The sequence below is a fragment of the Lutjanus erythropterus genome, chromosome 11 (genome assembly GCF_056507025.1).
Source record: "Lutjanus erythropterus isolate fLutEry1 chromosome 11, fLutEry1.hap2, whole genome shotgun sequence".
Classification (NCBI taxonomy): Eukaryota; Metazoa; Chordata; class Actinopteri; order Lutjaniformes; family Lutjanidae; genus Lutjanus; species Lutjanus erythropterus.
Window position 1 is genome coordinate 25,074,345 of NC_139327.1, and position 14,263 is coordinate 25,088,607.

At 37.1% G+C, this 14,263-nt stretch overlaps 2 protein-coding genes and 1 non-coding gene across 3 annotated transcripts; 1 reads left to right on the forward strand and 2 right to left on the reverse strand.

Annotated features, from left to right (window-relative positions):
• Nucleotides 1-553: 553 nt before the first annotated feature.
• On the reverse strand, nt 554-625 carry trnae-uuc (transfer RNA glutamic acid (anticodon UUC)). The gene has a single exon. It is a non-coding gene; the product is annotated as a tRNA-Glu (tRNA).
• Nucleotides 626-2,219: 1,594 nt separating this feature from the next.
• On the forward strand, nt 2,220-8,294 carry alox5ap (arachidonate 5-lipoxygenase-activating protein). Its single transcript, XM_084729794.1, has 5 exons — nt 2,220-2,427; nt 3,175-3,256; nt 6,564-6,634; nt 7,815-7,896; nt 7,985-8,294. Exons 1-5 carry the CDS (start codon nt 2,361-2,363, stop codon nt 8,145-8,147), a joined length of 465 nt encoding a protein of 154 aa, XP_084585920.1. The 5' UTR covers nt 2,220-2,360; the 3' UTR covers nt 8,148-8,294.
• medag (mesenteric estrogen dependent adipogenesis) lies at nt 8,224-12,130 on the reverse strand. The gene is made up of 5 exons (XM_084729793.1): nt 11,824-12,130; nt 11,593-11,729; nt 11,166-11,281; nt 9,839-10,003; nt 8,224-8,659 (listed from the first exon to the last, which is right to left on the reverse strand). Exons 1-5 carry the CDS (start codon nt 12,033-12,035, stop codon nt 8,645-8,647), a joined length of 645 nt encoding a protein of 214 aa, XP_084585919.1. The 5' UTR covers nt 12,036-12,130; the 3' UTR covers nt 8,224-8,644.
• Between the last annotated feature and the right edge of the window lie 2,133 nt (nt 12,131-14,263).

A 14,263-nucleotide genomic window follows, 5' to 3' on the forward strand; every position in this document is an offset into this window, starting at 1 on the left:
GGAGTAAACACAGGTGTTATTAATGATACTAGGGTTCTGTTACATTTGGGTCAAACAGAATCAGAGTGCTGCTATTGTGCATGAGACACTGATTAGTATAATCAGTAACACCTGTGTCTACTGTACTGTTTCGTTTCAATATGTCCGAGGTGAAGAAGGTCTGTTGTCAGGTGTTTGTTTACTTGGCTGTGAAAACATGTACCAACTATGAACTAAAACAAAGGGGTGTTGTGTTTTATTTTGACAGCCTGCATTTAGTCCAAATTCTTCACTCTTTTATGTGTTCAAACAAAGATTGAGATAGTTACATACACCGCTACTGTAGTTTGATTTGTCTGCTGTAACTAAATCCACCTTTAACCTACACTGCCTTCACAGATCCACTAAACTGCCTATAAAGGCATCGACGAGCCACCTAGTGGCTGTTACGTGAAAATGGCCACCAGTGTGTTGCACAGAGATAATCTAATAATTGTGAAGTCGCACGTATATTTAACTCAGGGTTTACAATGCTTCAGGACATGTATTGCTTCTCTGGGGATCAAAAGGGATGTTCCCATACCGGGAGTCGAACCCGGGCCGCCTGGGTGAAAACCAGGAATCCTAACCGCTAGACCATATGGGACACGTTGCAAATGTAATTGTCATCATGCAATTTGACGTATGAAAAGACTGGTATTGTTTAAGTTATTATGTTATTTGGTATTGTTGGAGTTATCTGACACCAGTTATTTTTATATTTTTAAACAAGAGCTTACATTCTGAATGTCGCCGTTTCCCTCGTTGATACCAGTGTTAGCGTAGCTGCTAGTTTCACCAACATCGCTTTCTTTTTTTTTTGCTAACGTTAGCTCCCCTGTTAGCTACAGTGTACATCCTCATTTGTATATGTGAGTATGCCAAATTAATTATCATGGACTTTTATTGCGTGTCATTATGATTAATTATTTCATGAATCAAGTGAAAGAACATTCATAATTTTATGAAAAACGTTTTGCATTGCATTTAAAACGTAAAGTTTATAAAATACTTTTTGAATTTGGCATTTGAATAATTCTATGCCATTGTCACGCTTCAAATGCTAGATTATGGCTGCATTTCGGGAGAGGATTGTAAAATTATTTTTTAAAAAGTATTTGCATCTTACCTTTTACTTTTCCCTTTAGGTTTGTCACCCATGTCTGGCCAATTTTATCAATGGTTTTATAATGTCTTTATGAAATTCATTACTTTTAAGTTAAAGTAAAATAAATGAATATCAGACTATTCAACTAGACACAGCAGCACAAAAAATACAATAAAACTAGAATCCGGAATAAATAAAACACTGCAATTTAATTATTAACTTTTAGAATCAGTTTATTAATTGATTATAACACTGACATCTTGGAGAGGGGCAGTGGCTTTAATGGGATTCATTTAATTATAATGGTCAGCTGTAATGTGTACAGCATTTCTATGGTCATTAATAGTGTGTACACAACAAAATGGTCCATACTAGGGGTACAACTACAAAGTTATAATAAACAAAGAATGAGAGAGAGATTAAAATAGGAAAAAGCAATTCAAATTCAAAATAATTTATCGTTATTAACCGTTCATAAGACATTTATCAAATACATTATTTGGTTTATGTATACAACATCTGTTGGATTTAATTGCGGAGTAATTACAGTTATAATATGCAATCACTGTGAGAGAAAAAGGCAGAGTGGAGGCTGCATTACCATTCAAAAGCACACGCAGGTGCTGTTTGACTGTAGGTATGCCAAGTCACAATAATCCATTTATTAAGACAGCTTGTAAATTGCTTTATTTTTTTGTACTTATATACTGAAAGCCTTTCGCCACTGCAGCAGGCATTTTGACATTTGACATTTTGACAGAGAAGGAAGAACACGTGTCTTGACAATAACAAGTCAAAATTTCTTTCAGCTTGTTCAGGGCACATCCTGTCTTATATATAATACTAACATATATCCCATGCATTAAGTTTTCTCATTTGCCAGAAGTGGTACATGAAGGCCCTCTAAAGAGGCTGTTGAACATCAACATATCCCATAACGGCAATGTAAATTTTCTGTATATGTGCAGGTGTGTGCCATCTGGTAAGACACAAACAGACACAGAGGAAGTATCAGGCTCACTTGTTTGCCGCCCTGTGTGTTAACCCAGAACATCATTTGAATAAAGAGGAAGCCACAAACAAGTGTGCATGAGGGATGGAGGTGGGATCAGAGAGCACCTGATGTCATAGAGGGACAGATCGGGTTAATACTCTGACATCTGGCTGTAAAGACACTTTTGTCTCCCTGGGCCTCTCCATCAACCTGCTGCACCTACAAGCTTGAACAGTGACCATGGACAAAGTGGTGGAAAACATCTACCTGCTGGTCATCGTCACCCTCATCAGCGTCCTTCAGAACGGTGAGAAAAACCAAGAAGCATCTTCTGTTACAAATAATTGTCAATCACAGGTTTTTTTTTAGCTCTGCACCAACAACGATTATTTTTTAAACCAAATTAAATCATGGTTTAACTTTAAATTATCTTGCACCAAACTTTCAACTACTTTAAAAACAAGAAAGATTACATTTAAACCTCTCTTTAAAATCAGTTATGTTTTTACTCCAAACTGATTAAATTCAATTATGTTGCAACAAAATGCTAAACTCCTGCAACTCCTATTTTAGTAGCTGGCAAATTCTATAATATTTGGTCAACTTTAGCTAGCTAGCAAACAACAACACGTTATAAACGTTATAACTTTAATTTTTTACTTTTTAGCTCACTAGCAAACAGTATTTTTTTTTACTTTTTAGCCAGTAAACATTCGACATAATGTCAAGGAAAACAGAGCAGCCAAAATCCTGACAGCTCTCAAATTTAATTCTTTATTAATTTATTTATTTGAATTTGGGTAACCAACCATATTAATTAAACTCTGTTAAACTATGTTTAATTTTGGTTTAAATCACTAAACTTGTTTTTTTATTATTGTGCAACAGAGCTCTGCTAAATTTTAAATTTGGCTTGACTTATTTTAAACCTTGTTTTGCATAAAGTCTGATTATAACTAGTCTTAGATTGTATTAATCTTTGTCAGGACAAAACAGTCTTAATGACTATTTAAAATGATGTTCTGGTGACGTTATTGATCTCTTGTGTTTTCAGCTTTCTTTGCACTGAAGGTGGAGAAGGAACTCCACACTCAAAACAGCAAAACATCTGCTTTTGAGCGTGTGTCTTGTGCCAAGTAAGTGCCTCCTCTCCAACGCTCAGTTCCTCTGTTGATCTAATCTGTGCCAGTGAAACAATGGATGCATTTATGTTATTTTAGTTCATTATGCCACTCATGAACTTTCCATTTGGTTTTACACTTCCCCATGATGTTACTCCCATTGACAGGCATCCCTCATTTGCCTAAATTCTCCCACATAGGAGAAAAAAAGACACTGGTACCGAGCTTATTTGAATACCTACTGGAAAGGCGTCAATATCTGTTAGGAAAATATTTATTTTTCCCTCCCGTCAGGGCGTGTAGATCCTGTCAATTTTCAAGATGTGAAAACCTCTCATACGTTTGCGTTTTTGACTTTTTCTGGACATTTCAAACAGTCTTGCTTTGTTTCAAATTTCAATCCAGGAATAACAAGCAGTTGAAAATGTGTCAAAAATCTGACTTTTACGCTCATTTTAAAACCACATGGCATTTAAATGTTGCCTGACTACTTTGACTCCTCCTCATTTTAACAGTCAAACAAACAATTACTCAATTAATTGGCAAGTTTACAACAGTTTTGTCAAGAGAAAACATTCTCTTGTTTTCTGTTGGTGTAAAGTGGTTGGGTTTTGGATCATCTGAATACATGACCTTGTTTTCTGTGATTTTTTGCTTTTTTTTCCCCGACTTTTTATAGACCACACAATTTAACCGATTCAGTTAATCAGAAAAATTAGTCTATGAAAATAGTCGTAAGTGGCAGCAGTGCAGACACCAACGCCCCCAGGCTAAAGCTTGAAATTCAAATCTGACATTTGTAACTGACATGATAGTTCAGTCTTAGTCACTACTGTTAGTCCATGACTAAAACTTCCTCATTTTAAAAGGAAACATTTGTGCCACATCCTGTCTTCTAGGTAATGTGCGGATTTCAAAATCCACTAAAATCTGATGCAAACTTTATTTGACAGTTCATATATCACCTGTTGTTATAATATGTCTTGTTCATTGCACTTTTTACAATTACTATTTAGTACTTAATTGTTTTAAGAGAAGAGTTTTGACAGTTTGGGGCATTTGAAGTTGTTATTTAAAACACGTGCCACGAATAATTTACCTTCATGTCCCAAATCAACTAACATTAATGACGCTAGTAATCCTCTGCGAGTCGATACGTAATTCCCCAGGTCTGCTTTGTTTGAACCAGGGGTGTGTCCAGACTTTTTTGAATGTGGAGTCCCGAGTGAGGCACTGACAGACGCAGGGTTGGCATCAAACACTTGCACATGTCAGAAGAGCACGAATTTACCATTCTTTATATCTACTTTAGTTACAACCATTACAGTATCTTACGGTTTCTTACATTCCTGTTTAAAATGTTCATTTAAAAAATGAACAATCACAGCATGTATACACAATATAAAGCTTCCATAATTTAAAGTCTTTAAAGTCTACAGGTCCTTCTGTCCTCAGGCTGTGAAACTCCTAAAGTCATCCTCAACATTCCACCTTTCTTTCTTTATTTTTATAATTTGTTATTCATTCATTTATTCATTTGTGGCATGTAGTTTTATGAGTATGTTTTTTGTTTTTGTGAGTAGTAGAAAAGGAAGTACTACTAAGCACTCATTATACAACCCTGTGTTGTAAAACAATTAGTGAAGTAAATTAACATTTATAACCCTGACAAAATTAAAGGGAGGGCACACACAAAAGAAAACAATGGTCGTTTAAAAATACGCGTCAAATCCTGCCTCCCACTGGGCAGATCGTCCATCACAGGTGAGGATGACGGGGTGGCATTTGGGGTGGCCCCCCTCTAGAAACGCCCCTGGTCTGAATGAATCCAACAGCATCCACTCAAGTTGCAGGAGAGAACCATGACGGACTACAAAAACGATGCTGTGTCACAACACTTCTGGTGGAAGTGTGATCCACCAGAAGTGTGTGGTGGTGCCTGTATCTGCAGGGACTCTGCCCTCTGCATGTATTTCCTTATTTTCTCATCATTTTGCTGTGCTCAGGATGTTTTACCAACCCAACACGTTGGTATTTGACATCCTGGGAGTGAGACTCGGCGATCAGCCAATCTTTCTGGTGCGTTTACATACAGCTCGGACAAATCCCACTCTACCTTTAAGACTTGTGACTTACAAAACAATGACTTGGTCCCACCCGAGAACACCGTACCAGAAATCTTCTAGACCAGTGGTTTATTGTGACACCATATGTGGCTTTACCTGCCAACCTTGAGACCTAAAAAATACAGAGCATGCAAAACCAAACAAATTGAGTTTCAGAGACTTTGTTTCCTGCATTTTAATTACTTTTATAGAGAAGAATGAAAATAACGAAAAAAGCACACTGTCGAATACTTTTAATTTTACTTTAAGTCTTGGAAAAGAATACAGAATAAGTCGGCCATATGGCGTGAACTTGCATTAACCTCTGCCATAAACCAACATTCATCAGTTTTCTTTCAGTGATTTATTTTTGCCCTGCCCCTTAAAGATAACTGATGTGACAGATTTTACAAAATGCATGCCTCTTTCCTCTAAAACTGTCTTTAAGAAACAGGAATTCATCTTTCCAGAGAATTTGGTTTGGCGTAGCTGTATCGTTGTCTGTGTGGAAACAGTAGACCTTAAAACTGGGCAAAATATAGGAGAATTGTGTGAAATAGGGGGCGGGGCAACAAAAATCAGGAATCATCAGGCAAGTATGCATGAGACCTCTAATCAGAGGTTATTGTCTACGTGTGGATACAAGTTGTGAAAAGTTGAGCGAAAGACTTTTCCTATTCAGGTTGTTTAATTTAGAGGAGGAGGTAAAAATATCCAGTGTTTCACAAGAATATTACAAAAAAAAAAACACATATCTATGAATAATTAGCGTAACAAATCAGTTCTTGACCCCTCAGATTTATCCTGGGACTGCTTGTAGGGCCCCAGCCAGCAGGTTGAGAACCACTGCTCTGAGGGACACGGTTCTGTGCAGCACATTGCACTGATTATTGCAATTTATTGCAACAGCCAGTATGACTGACTCGCAGAGTGGGCTCAGTTTTTCCTGGCTTCCCATTTCAACTTTGTTCCACCAACGCTCAGAAAGCCACAGTGGGGTTTTGTAGCTCGTGCGCTGTTTTATCCCTCAGATCTTTTACTTCTCACAGGCAGCCACTTCTGCTCTGCAGTTTCAACACATTTCCTAGCAGCCAGAGAAAAAAGGTCTTGTTTTTGTCACCACCCCGCTGTCTGTAACAGATTGCTTCATAGTTTATCGTTGCAGGTGACTTCCTTGAAATGTGCTAATTGCACTTCTTGTTTACGCTTCTTTCCAGTCGAAACTGCATGGATGCTTATCCCACTTTCCTGGCAGTGATGTGGTGCGCCGGCCTGTGTCTCAGTCAAGGTAATCATTAATCCATCACGGCAAAAGAAACAGTCACACTTTTGTATTGTAAACACAACACACCCACACAGAGTCAATTCAACTGAGAAAACACGAGCAGACATTAAAGAGCAGTTTCCACTTCTATAGATATCATTTTTAATGTATGAATGACCTGTTTTAGAGGCAGAAAATTCAAAACTGCACTTATAGTCAATATTTACATTAGATGGCCAAAGCTGTGTCGTTGTTAAACACCTCATGGGCATTCAAGAGAAGGCTTTCCACAATATTTTACAACCTGGCTGCAGGGATTTGCTCCCATTCAGGAACAAGAGCGTTTGCTATTTCAGACAGTGATGTGGGCTGATAAGGCCTGACTCATAATTCATCTCGAAGCTGCTCTCAGGGTTTTTACGAGTGCTGGAAATCCTTGAAAACACTTGAAAACTAATGCGGTGTTTTCAGTGTTTGAAAAGTACTCGGACTTTGATTTTAAGTGCTCGAAACTGCTTGAAATTGCAATTACATCACTAGAAAGAAATAAAATAAGTCAGATATTGGCTGAGCCAGGTTATATAGGCAGATGACATATTTCGAAACACAAAACTATGTTGTGGTTTCCCCTAATTTGTCACCCTTCTCTACAATGATGTCACAAAACATAATTTTGGTCGTTTATAGCACAATAACATCTGATCTAAAGTGAAGAAGTAACTATTGAGCATTTTCAGGAAAGGTTAATTATAATTTTAGTAAAAATTATTGATCATTGTCCCAGTTTGTAATAACGATCACTAGAAAAAAAGGTTGACTTTAACCACTGTAATATGCTTATAAAGGTTTTCAAAAACATGCTGAAGAACTGCCATACTAATGAGTTAACCTGTCCTGTTTTTTATTACAGTAACAAGTTCCTCTTTGTCTGCACTCATTTTCTCACTCTGATTGGCTGTTTGTGTGTCACCGGTGTCGTAGATTTTATCTTTTTGCCCATACATCAAAAGGAGAAAGTCCACAGGAGACAAAGAAAATTCTGCAAGTTGTTCTTTAACAGGAAAAAAAAAAAAAAAAAAAGAAACTGAAACATATCCTCAGACCAAAGGTGGAGCGAGACGACCATATGTTTGATCATATAATGTATTATGGAACCAGATAGAGATACTAAACAGAATTCCTGTCTTTTTCCGTCTGTTCGAAGCTCCTGCAGCCTTTGCTGGGATCATCTATCTTGTCGTCAGGCACAAGTACTTTGTTGGATACATGGGACAAACCTCTCAGAGGTAAATGAGCACACACGGCCTGCAGTATGTTCTGCGTGTATTTATAGGCATTTTGTCTGACAAGCGCCAACTCACGTGTCTTTTATAGCACCCCTGGCTACCTGTTTGGAAAACGTATTCTCTTCTTCCTGCTCCTGATGTGCGTCGTGGGCATCTTCAACTACCTGCTGACGCGCCACTATGGCAGCGACTATAAAGAATACGTAGAAACCATCACCAGCGCTGCGTCTGCTCTTCTCCTCATCCCTTAGTCCACATAACGGCAACAACACTCCCCCACATAAATCTTCATTTATCTGATGAGAACTAAGTGAAACGGAATCAAACTTTTTCTTGTTGTAAAAGAACATTTATTGTACATGGTTTCGGTTAAAAATAAAAACATCTCATAAACAAAAGCTGATGATTCTTTAGTACAAAAAGCAAATCTTCTGCAGCAGCACTGATTCAACCCATCACACGCGACATATGTAAATCAAGTAAAATGGTAAAGAAAAAAGTTCAGACACCGAATCTGCCTGAATAGTCTTTCAGAACGCCCTCGTCAGTGGTTTCCACCCGCTGAACGGAGGAAATATCTGGATCCAAACTGCGATTATAAGGCAGTCCATGGAGGTAGGCCATCCTCGAACTGGCAGGTTGGTATTATTGCAACCATTCATCTGTTGATCAAGAAACTTTCTTGAGGCGGCAGACTTCATCAAAAAACCTGAGCTGAGTTTCGACTTGCTCTTCATCCTCTGCCGGCTCATCTCTGTCTCAGCTTTAACGGGAACAGATGAAAGATAAGAGAGAGAAGACAAGTTAGACAGAAGCACAGAAAACAGAATCACAAGTAGGTCTCAGGTCTGCGCTCAAGTCCCAAGTCCTGAACTTTGTGTTTCAAGTTCTAAACAAGTCATAACTAAACAGCCAGCCTCACTGATACAAATTACATGCCATTAATTAGCTGCATAATCCATTTCGAAATCAAACATTAAATTGAAAATGTTGGACTTCATACTAAAAAAAAATGGACACAGCCACACAAATATTCTTCTTTCTTTTTTTTTAAACAGCTCATATCATTTCCACAGAAAAACATGCATTCGGCTTTTTCAGCATTTGCAAAATAAACACAGTAGAGTACAGTAGAATGCAGGTGTACTGCGTGTATTCTACAACAGATGTGATTTTGTTTCTTTTGTCTAAGTTTTTTCTTGCTGCTGTTTGTTTATCAAGAGCCCCGTGGAGGACTTTGCTTTTGTAACACAAGAGGAGCACTTACTCAAAATGTTCATCTTCCATTTTCAATATAAATAAAAATGAATAAAAAAAAACTCTATTATTCATAATAAATAGCAAATATTAGTTATCTATTAACAAAACTGGCAACCTGCGAGAAGAAACTTATGTTTGACGCACTTTTTAAGTTAAGAGTTAATGGAGCATTGGTTATGATTAATTATTTTAAAATTGCCATTTTAAAAGATGTAATCAAAAATTTGATTACAAATGACTTGGCATCTTTTGTAATTATTTTGTAATTAATTTGTTTTAAATCTGTGTTATGCGCGCTTCTCCTTTCTAGCCAATCAGAGTAGGTCAGGTCATGACTTTGGCCTCCTGGTATCTGTAGTCCTACGTGAAACAGACAAAGTTCAGTAAATGTGTTTTCTGAAGATGAAACGTTTTAGAGCGTCCTTTTATCGTGACCAGTCCAGGACACACCTGTGCAGTAATCATACTGTTTAATCATCATCTCTGTATGTCACACCTGTCAGGTGGATGGAGAAGTGCTCACTAACACTGATTTAAAAAAAAAAAAAAACGTGAACATTTTGAGAGAAATAAACCTTTTATGTGCACATAAGAAGTCTAAAAAAATGTTTTCCTCATGAAAAATGGCAGCAAAAACAAACATGTTGGGTTTAGTGTAATACGACTAATAAGAGACACATACCTTAAATTTTCTTTTGCTGAAGCCGAACCAGTGTGGGAAGTCAAAGAGGGCGTCAGAGTAATATTTGAGGGTGAAGGAGGCGTCTCTCCACGCAGGTTTGATGTTTGCTGGTTTGTCAGTTATGTTTTTTGCTGCCCAGCTCTCCAGTAGTTCAGTCAAGTCGATCTGACAGAAATAAAAATTACATCTCAATTAACAAATAATCATAAAAATTACAATGAACAACAGTGTTACTTTGCTTGAGTATTTCCATTTTATATAACTTTATATTTCTACTCTACTACATATCAGAGGCAAATGTACTTTTTGTTTCACTACATTTGTTTGACAGCTTTAGTTACAAGTTACCTTTATGTGTTGATTTAAAGCGTTTTTGTAAACTTAAGGATTAAATGTTCCTTGATGTGTTGAGAAAATTCTCCTTCTTAAGCTAAACAAACTTGGATTAGTGGGAAACTGCGTCATTACAGAGCTAAAAATAAAAAAGGAAAAAAGGAATGATCTTAAAGAATATGATGCGTTGCTGAAAATTAACTACCCAGCAATATATAAAGTAGTTAAACTTAAACATCCACAGCAGTATCTAAAATAATCTAAGAATATCATGTGCTGGCAGAAATCAATTAACTACACTATTTATACTTAAAGTACATTTTGTAGATAATACTTACATGTTATATTTAGAATATTTCACTGCTTTTCTTTCCTGTCAGACTGCCTTTTCTGACCAGAAACTGTTTTTTAAAAGCCAAATATCACTCTCTCCAAACCAACCAAACTCCGACGGCAAAAACAGACATTTTACCCCGCAGAACATGGGAGTTTCTGGTTTCCCGCTGCCTCGATCTGTTAGATCTGAACTATCCTTTTACAACACTTAAGTCACACAATAACACAAACAAACAAAGTTAGGCAGCAGTAGATCAGCAGCTCCTGTGTTCTGCAAGGTAAAATTACAATTTTGTCAACAGAGTCTGGTTGATTTTCCTGTTGGAAAAAGCTGTCTGACGGCATGGTAAAGTGGTGAAAATATTCTAAATACAGTGTACACTTAAATTGATATTATGTTTTTTTTTTTTTTAAGGTAGACCCTTTTTAAGCAGCTAAAATAAATTTTGTTACTGACCATGTCCACAGCAGTTCAGTGCAAAGCTTCCATGCTGCCTGCTGTAGCTAATACACACAACCCTACCTCAAATAATCTGAACTATTCCTTTAAGTACAATTTTAAATTACTTGTAGTGACGTATTTTCAGTGTGGTATTAGTAGTAATGTATCTGAATATTTCTTGCACCCCTGCAGAAAAAAAAAAAAAGTCCTGCTTACTTCCACCCTGTAGCTCTCCCCTGCGACAGAGGAGATGGTCCAGTCCAGGCCTCTCTCCATCTGCCACTTGATGAAGGGATCGTTGCCATTGATGGACATGACATACTGCTGCAGCACTGATTCATGAGGAAAAACAGGGAAGAGGACAGAAAAGAGAGAGGAGAAAAACATGAAGTCATGCGCCATTAGCACTGTGCAGCCATTGTAAGTCATCTACTCCACCCATTGAAAGTTTGGAAGCCACTATGAGTCACCCCCATGCAAAACCAAACTGCATGACCCACATAACAGCCTGGAGCTGTAAACTACACACTGCATGGGTTCAAAAATATTATTTTCTGCAAAATCTAGTGGTGCCTTTAAGGGCCATTACTTTTTCAGTGTGTAATTACGCACAGATTAGACTTTGTGAGTCAGTTTAGGTTACCTCTGGCCTCATTTGCTGCCTTTTTGTTGCTCACTGGACAGTTTTCCTGGCAGGCAGACATCAGCAGATAAATCCTCTTGGACAGCAGACTCTTTCTAGTGCTCGTGTACTCCCACAGATTGTGCATTTTAACTTTCCTGTCGAAGAAAAGAAAAATATCAGACAGTTTAAGGTTTTTATTTTGTTTGTGTGTATGGATAAATGTATATGCGTGTTTATATTTTTCCTTACCTTCCCAGCGAGTTGTGGAAAACGATCCTTCCCCTGCAGGAGTCGAAGTCATCGATGAGCACCAGGCTCTGCTCCGGATCGCTGCGGACTCTGTAACCTCCGGCGGGGAGAACCTCCACGGAGAACCCGGCCGGAGGGTTCCTCAGGAACTCCTCCAGCTGTGTCACCGTCATCCTGCTGCTGCTGCTGTGGGGAACTTTATTTACCGTCATGGTGTCACGCTTTTCTCTTTCTGCCGTGACACCCACTGCTGCTGCTGTTTATATTCTGACTGACTCAAGTCTGTAGCTTTAATGACGTCCGACCACCGTCAAGTTAGAGACGTTTTCACAATAAGACTTCCTGTCTCCTTATGAGTTTCGTAATAAGAGTACAGAAAATGAGAGGATGAAGATTTTTTTTAAATGTGCATTTCGAGAATAACGTTAAAAAAAACCTCTCTAAAATATAGTAAAACTTTTAGTATTAGTGCCAGACATAAGAAGAAAAAATAAACAAGAAGATATTAATTTTCATGTATTTGTTTTAAAATTTATTAATTAATTTATTTAGTTCATTTTGAAAGTAAAATCTAGATGTTGGGAGAAAACTCGACAATGTCAAGAATAAAATAAGAAAAAACAAATTAGGAGTTTTATTTATTTTTTTATTATTTAACTATTTGTTACATTTTGAAAAAATAACTGAAAAATTGAGAATAAAGAAAACTTTCAGTATTAGCGCTGGGCATGATAAAAATATAACTCAGAGGAGTTTTATTTATTTATTTTTTATTATTATTCATTCATTCATTCATTGATTTACCACATTTTGAAAATAAAATAAAAATGTTGGTAATAAAGCAATTTGAGAATAAAATCGAAATAGTAATTAAACTTTATTCAAAGTAGTTTTACTTTATTTTCAAAAAAAGAAAAAGAAAAAAAAATCCTTCCTCTGATTTATTATAATATTCCCCCTCTCATTTTTTTTCCTTATTAAGTAAAGACACCTGCTGATTTTGTCTCATATATCATTGTAAATTTAATATGTTTGATAATATCATCAAGATGCATTAATTAGTAGTCCTGAAATAGTCAATTAATCTTTTAACCGATTAGTCAAGTGACAGAAAATTAATTTACTGCTACTATGGAGCACCACATAAAAAAATAACAACGGTTGTGCTTTTATTTTGAAGGCAAATGTATTACTTCCTAATTTTCCTGTTTCATTACACTTATACTTAATTTCTTCCAGAGATATTTGTGATTTGTTATCAATTTATCAAGGCTCCTACAAGGGCTGATATGCTCACACACATACTGTGTGTAATAGGAAAAGAAGTTAATCATAATTATAAATTAGCAATTAATATAAAAAGGGTTACAAGTGAATAAATGAGAAAGTCAAACAAAAACCATATCAGACTATATTGTTTCAGACTTTAAGATTCATGATGTCAGAATGTACAACTTTACGGGAAGCCTCTTGAAGGCAGCATTTGACCCTGTGCTGGGAAACAACAGCAGGCAGACTGTTGAACTCTTGAAGGAAAAGAACAGCAGCTCATTTAAAAGAGCGGTGATTTATGAGTCACCTGAGAGACAACATTAACTGCTGCATATTTGCCTTTCATGACAACAAACTGTGCTTTAAAGCAATATTTGCTCACACCTCATATTCCTCTATATGAATACTTAAATGCACTTCAGAAAACTTTACAGAGCTGACTCTGCATTTATTGCTCCCTTTAGCTGTTTGATAAAGTCACACTTTACCCATTTATGAATTAGGGCAGCCTGTCCCGCTGCAAATACTGCCACAGAACAGGCCCACAGCTCTCTCATTTGGGCTTATTTCCTTATAGTTCGTTCACTTTATTCCCACAAAAATGTGAACAGTCACAGCTGTGGTTCCACACCAGAACCAGCCTGTTTAATTTTTGTGGCTGAGGCGTCCATGTTTAGACTCTGTTGGTCAGGAGACTGTTGACTCATTTGTTTTGGATGTCTCCATCAGTCTGCATGGCCTACGCTCCAGACTAGAAATAAAGGTGCTAATTAGAACCATAAGGAGTTCTTTTGATGGTCCCCATAGGAGAACCTTTTTAAGTTCCCGGTAAAAACTTTTATAAAGTTTCCACTTGGAGCTCTTTCAGAGTGTTCTACCTAGACCCCAACATAAAAGGTTATACCTCAAACCATCTGTAAAAGGGTCCATCCAGAACACTCAACAAGAGGTTCTGAAGGAGAACCCTTCTATGGTACAATGGTTCAACCCATAACCCACTCTGGGGGTTCTATCCAGAATATTTCCAAACTTTAAGGGTGCAAACAAGATCGAGGGGGTTCTATCGCAAAGTCCTTTATATTCCAAGGGTTTTATTTAGAATCCATCCAGGAGGTTCTACTGAGAACCCTTTTATATTAAAATTATTTATCTAGAACCTACCCACAGG